The sequence below is a fragment of the Chrysochloris asiatica genome, unplaced genomic scaffold, assembly GCF_000296735.1.
Source record: "Chrysochloris asiatica unplaced genomic scaffold, ChrAsi1.0 scaffold00274, whole genome shotgun sequence".
Taxonomy (NCBI): Eukaryota; Metazoa; Chordata; class Mammalia; order Afrosoricida; family Chrysochloridae; genus Chrysochloris; species Chrysochloris asiatica.
In genome coordinates this window covers 1,883,760-1,889,759 of record NW_006408792.1, presented here as the reverse complement: position 1 = coordinate 1,889,759, position 6,000 = coordinate 1,883,760, and the positions used below count along the sequence as shown (strand labels likewise).

The 6,000-nt window shown below is 38.5% G+C and overlaps 1 protein-coding gene across 1 annotated transcript in view; it reads right to left on the bottom strand.

Moving 5' to 3' along the window:
- Positions 1-1,320: 1,320 nt before the first annotated feature.
- The window catches only part of LOC102819339 (SUMO-activating enzyme subunit 2-like), a 28,665-nt gene continuing 23,985 nt past the window's right edge, over positions 1,321-6,000 (bottom strand). Inside the window, exon 2 of the mRNA XM_006874397.1 lies at positions 1,321-1,644. Coding sequence (XP_006874459.1) covers positions 1,321-1,644 — 324 coding nt within the window. The remainder of the gene's footprint in view (positions 1,645-6,000) is intronic.

Sequence of the window (6,000 nt, the reverse complement as noted above, 5' to 3'; positions counted from 1 at the left end):
ACCCTTCAGGTTTGGAATTGAACTCAGCCCATGGCCCAATTTTAAGTGAAGCAGTAAATAAGTATATAGGGAAAATAGCAACTCTAGTAAGGAGTCCTGGTGTGGCGCTGTGGGCTAATGCATCAGACTGCAAAGTCATTTGAACCGCAGGATTGGTGGTTCAAGCTCACCAGCTGCTTTTTGGAAACCCTACACAGGGTCGTTATGGGTCGAAATCGATTCAATGGCACTTCACAACAACAACAGTAAGGTATGCTCACCATGGAATGGTCAATCAGTCAAGATCAAAAAGGCAACCTAAGGACAAAATTGACAGTGGATGGGAAGGAAGGTGGTATATGGAAATAAAAAACACAGGGAAGAATTGGGAAAACTGATGCTATGTAGATGAGATTGCAATCATTGTGGTGAAACAAAGTGCATGATTTGTTGAATGTAAAACTGACAATTTCTGTAAACCTTCACTCAATTCATAATAAAAAGTTTTGTTTTGTTTTTTTATTTTTGGTCCGAGTACAGTATAGTTGTATTTGAGTTTTACAAATCATCAAATATAAATAACCTGAAACGGTAACAATACACAAAAATTGGCTTCTTACACAGACATACCAGACAGTACAAACTGAAAACTTGAGTAAATTAATATTGCCAGTTAACATTTAAAAACAAGTTTCAATGCATAGCACTTGATACTTTCAATCTGTTTAAGTCAGAGTATGAAAATGGTTAGATCTAGGCTAAAAACAATTCTTTTTCTAACCAAAAATAAAGGCATAATATTTATAACCAGGTATCAACTTTACTAATCCACAATATTTTAAAACTATTAAATGATACCTAAGGGAGCTCTGGTAGCGTAGTGGTTACGAATCAGGCTGCGAACCTTAAGGTCAGCGGTTCGAAACTACCAGCCGCTCCGCGGGAGAAAGATGAGGCTTTCTACTCCCGTAAAGATTTACACCCTCGGAAACCCTGTACAGGGTCGTTATGGGTCGGACCCGACTCGATGGCACTTAACAACAACAACAACGAGGGTATTTACATTAAAAATGTAACATGCATTGTGTTGTTTTATATCATGACTGTTTATGCACACTTTGTTTGAAAAGTTTCAAAACTATATTCCTACTTTCAATACAGTGTACTGTCATGGTACTAATTGTTATAGCAAAGTGAATGCTTTCAAAGGGAGCAGAATCATTTTCAAGTTGATGGTGTGATTTTTGTACCCCCTTTGGGACAAAGGACATAACAAATAGTCTGGTTCTGCCCAGATGACAAAACACAGTTAGAAAGTTCTGTCTGGAGGCATATTTCTGTTCAATCTAATGCAATAACTTCATCAATTTCATCTGTTGGTTCTGTGTGTGACTTCTTTGCACCGACATTCTCTTTCTCATCCAACTTCCTCTTGTGACCTTTCTCTTCTTCTCTGATGCCACCAGCATTATTTGAAGTGATTTCTTCATCTGAATCAACTATGAGAACATCATCTTGCTCTTGTGCTGTGGATGTAGAAGGCTGAGCTCCGTCATCACTGCCAATGGTTGTACTTCTGGCAGCATCTTCAGCTTGTTTAGGTCCCACTTTTTCTGGGGTATCACCAACAACTTCAAATTCAACATCTTTTCCTAGGTCTTCAAGCTGGTGGAATTTGTGGCAGAAACAAGAAATCCATTGCTTTCTAAGTCCAGGATGCTCGGCTGCTCCCATAATAAAAAGTTTTTAAAAAATACACATTGTTGTTTGAAGACAGTGAATTTCTTACCTAAAAAAAAAAACCCCAAAACCCAAAAACATGTATTCATAGGCTCTTAGAATTAAAAAAAAGTAAAAATTTAAAGCAAAAGTCATATCTAAATTTTAATATGAGATAATCTACCCAGAGAATTTAGAATATCATAAAATTGCAAAGAATCACACAGTCAGCATAATAGTGCATCTTTGGCAAGTGCTAAAGCATACTGATTTGATTTATTTTATGGCCTGTGCATTTGCTTAGACAAGAACCTAATGAAGTAAAAATAAATAAATCACATGCTGACACATTTTTAGTATTTATTTGACTAATTTTTTACAAATGTATCTTTTAAAAGACTATAAGCAAATACTTTTTAAATTACAAATGTTAAACAAAACATTTTATAAATGAAAACATGCTAAATATCTATTACAGGGTTGAAGAGGACTGGAGAGCAGATAAAGTTCCTAAAACTGATCATAATTTAAAGGTTTTTCCTGGTGTTTCATGATAGGATCAGCACTGAACTTCAAACCCCAAAGTTGGCCATTCAAACCCTCTAGCTGCTCCTTGGAAACCCTATACAGGGTTGCTATGTGCAAGAACTGACTAGATGGCACATAACAACAACAACATACTTTTAAGGCATTACTACTTGACTTGCAGTAGTGCTGTAGGATCAGCATTGAACTGCTAACCACAAGGTTGGTGGTTCACACTTGCCAATCCTTAGAAATCCTATACACGATAACTATGAGTCAAAACTGACTCAATAGCACTTAACAACAACAACCAATTGGCTTTGATTCAATTTGCATTCAAATAATTATGTATTCATTTAATAAGCAATTAGAGTTTGCCTGACCCTATTCTAACCACTAGCTAGACTGGGCAACAGAGCAAATGTTGTCACTGGTTGCATAAGGTATCTGAATTCAGTACAGAAACCTTTTGAAGAGTAAGCAGAAAAGGGCTTAATAATAATATTGCTTAGAATGTTTACAAATCAATGAAAAGCCTGGAGGAGTGGATTTTAGTCTAGACCACACAGAGTTTCATAGAATGTGCACACCAAGGGTTACTGAGGTCAGAAAGTTGGAGCATGAAGAGGCCTCAAAGGAATGACTGTGATCAATAATCACAGTCAATGCAAATTGGAAGCAGAAGTCACTAGTAATTTAGTCACAACTATCTGGAGTCCTGGTGTGAAACTGTGGGCTAATGCGTCAGACTGCAAAGTCATTTGAATTGCAAGTTCGGTGGTTCAAGCTTACCAGCTGGTCCTTGGAAACTCTACACAGGATCTCTATGGGTCAGAATCAACTCGACAGCACTTAACAACAAACAATTTCTTAAACCAATCACTCGTCTATCAGTTTTTTGTACTGTGGTGGCTTGTGAGTTGCTGTGATTCTGGAAGCTATGCCACCAGTACCAGCAGGGTCACCCATGGTGGACAGATTTCAGGTGAGCTTCCAGATGAATACGGACTAGGAAGAAGGAGTGAGGAACTACTTCTGAATATTCAGACACTGAAAACTTTATGAATAGCAGAGAAACACTGTCAGATTTAGTGCTGGAAAATGAGTCCCTCAGGTTGGAAGGCACTCAAAATGCTACTGGGGAAGAGCTGCCTCCTCAAAGTAGAATTGACCGTGATGACTTGAATGGAGTAAAGCCCGTGGGAGAAAAGCCTGCAGGACCTTCATTTGCCAATGGGGCACATCTAAATATGAAGAGAAACAGCTGTAAACATCCATTAATACTCAGAACATGGATGTACGAAGTATGAATCTAGGAAAACTGGAAATTTTCAAAAATGAAATGGAACACACAAACATAGATATCTTACACATTAGTGAATTGAGATGGACTGGTATTGGCCATTTTGAATCTGGGAATGACAATTTGAAGAGAAATAGTATTGCATTTATTGTCAAAAAGACCATATCTACATCAGTGATGAGGTACAATGCTGTCTGTGATAGGATAATATCCTTGCACCTACAGAGAAGACCATTTAATACCAATAATTATTCAAATCTATGCACCAAACACTAAAGTCAGTGAGGATGAAATAGAAGAATTCTACCAACTTCTTCAATCTGAAATTGATCAAACATGCAATCAAGATATATTGCTCATTACTGGTGATTGGGATGCAAAAGTTGGAAACAAAAAGTAAGGATCAGTAGTTGGAAAATATGGCCTTCATGATAGAAATGATGCTGGAGACAGCATGATAGAATTCTGAAAAACCAATGACTTGTTCATTTCAAATACCTTCTTTAGACAGCATAAGAGATTATTATATACATGTACTTCACCAGATGGAATACGCAGAAATCAAACTGACTACAACTGTGGAAAGGAGCTCTGGTAGCGCTGTTGTCAGGTGCCATCGATTCAGAACGGACTCATAGCAAACCCATGCACAGCAGAATGAAACAACGTCTGATCCTGGGCCAACCTCATTACTGCTGCCACACTTGATGCCATCAATGATGCCACCTGGCTGATCCATCTAGTTGGGGGTTTTCCTCTTTTTCTCTGACCCTCCATCTTACTCAGCATGACATCCTTCTCCAGTGAATGTTCCCTCCTGACAATATGTCCAAAGTATGAGAGACAGAGCTTAGCCATCTTGGCCTCCAAGGAGCACTCTGGTTGTACTTCTTCCAAAACAGATCTATTGGTTCTTTTGGCAGCCCATGGCACTTTTAGTATTCTCCTCCAACACCACAATTCAAAGGCATCAATTCTTCTACGATCTTCTTTATTCACTGTCCAGCTTTCGCATGCATATGAGGTTACTGAAAATATCATGGCTTGGGTCAGGCGCACCTTAGTCCTCAAGCTGACATCTTTGCTCTTCAACACTTTAAAAAGTTCCTGTGCAGCAGATTTGCCTAATGCAATATGTTGTCTGATCTCTTGACTGCTGCTTCCGTGAATGTTGATAGTTGATCCAAGAAGAATGAAGTTCTTGACAACTTCAATCTTTTCTCCATTGATAAGAATGTTGTTTATTGGTCCAGTGGTGAGGATTTTTGTTTTCTTGACCTAGAGATGCAATCCATACCGAAGGCTGTGCTCTTTGATCTTCATCAGTAAATGTTTCAAGTCCTCTTCACTTTCGGCAAGCAAGGTTGTATCATCTGCATATTGCAGGTTGTTAACGAGTCTTCCTCCAATCCTGATGCCATGTTTTTCTTCATAGAACCCAGCTTCACGTATTATATGCTCAGCATATAGGTTGAATAAGTATGGTGAAAGAACACAACCTTGTCGCACACCTTTCCCAGTTTTAAAACATTCAGTGTTCCCATGCTCTGTTCAAACAACTGCTTCTTGGTCCAGGTACAGATTTCTCAGAAGTTCCGGAATACTCATACTTCACAATGTTGTCCATAGCTTGTCATGATCCACATAATCGAAAGCCTTTGTGTAGTCAATAAAGCACAGGTAAACATCTTTCTGATATTCTCTGCTTTCAGCCCAAGATCCATTGGACATCAGCAATGATATCTCTCGTTCCACGGCATCTTCTGAATCCAGCTTGAACCTCTAGAAGTTCTCTGTCAATGGATGATTGTAGCTGTTTCTGTATTACCTTTAGCAAAAGTTTACTCGCTTGAGATATTAAAAAGATTGTCCAGTGATTTCCACATTCTGTTGGGTCACCTCTCTTTTAACAGGCCCAAATATGGATCTCTTCCAATCAGTCAGCCAGATAGTTGTCTTCCAAATTTCTTGGCAGAGATAAGTGAGTGCCTTTTGTGCCGCCTCACTTTCTTGAAAGATTTCAATTTTTATTCCATCATTACCTGGCGCCTTGTTCTTTGCCAATTCCTTCAATGCACTTTGCACTTCCTCTCTGAGTATCATTGGTTCTTGATCATATGGTACCTCTTGAAATGGTTGAACATTAACCACTTCCTTTTGGTACAATTTCTCTGTGTATTCCTTCCATCTTTTCTTGATGCATTCTGCATCATTCAATAATTTCCCCAGAGAATCTTTCAATAACAAAAGTCGAGGCTTGATTTTTTTCTTCAGTTCCCCCCAGCTTGAGATATGTTGACTGTGTTCTTCTTTTTTTGTTTTCTAATTCCAAATCTTTGCATATTTTATTATAGTATTTGGTTTTATCTTCTCAAGCTGATCTTTGAAATTTTCTGTTCAGCTCTTGGGCCTCTTGTGAGCCGCAAGTTCAGCAGTTCAAAATTACCAGCTGTTCCGTGGGAGAAAGATGAGGC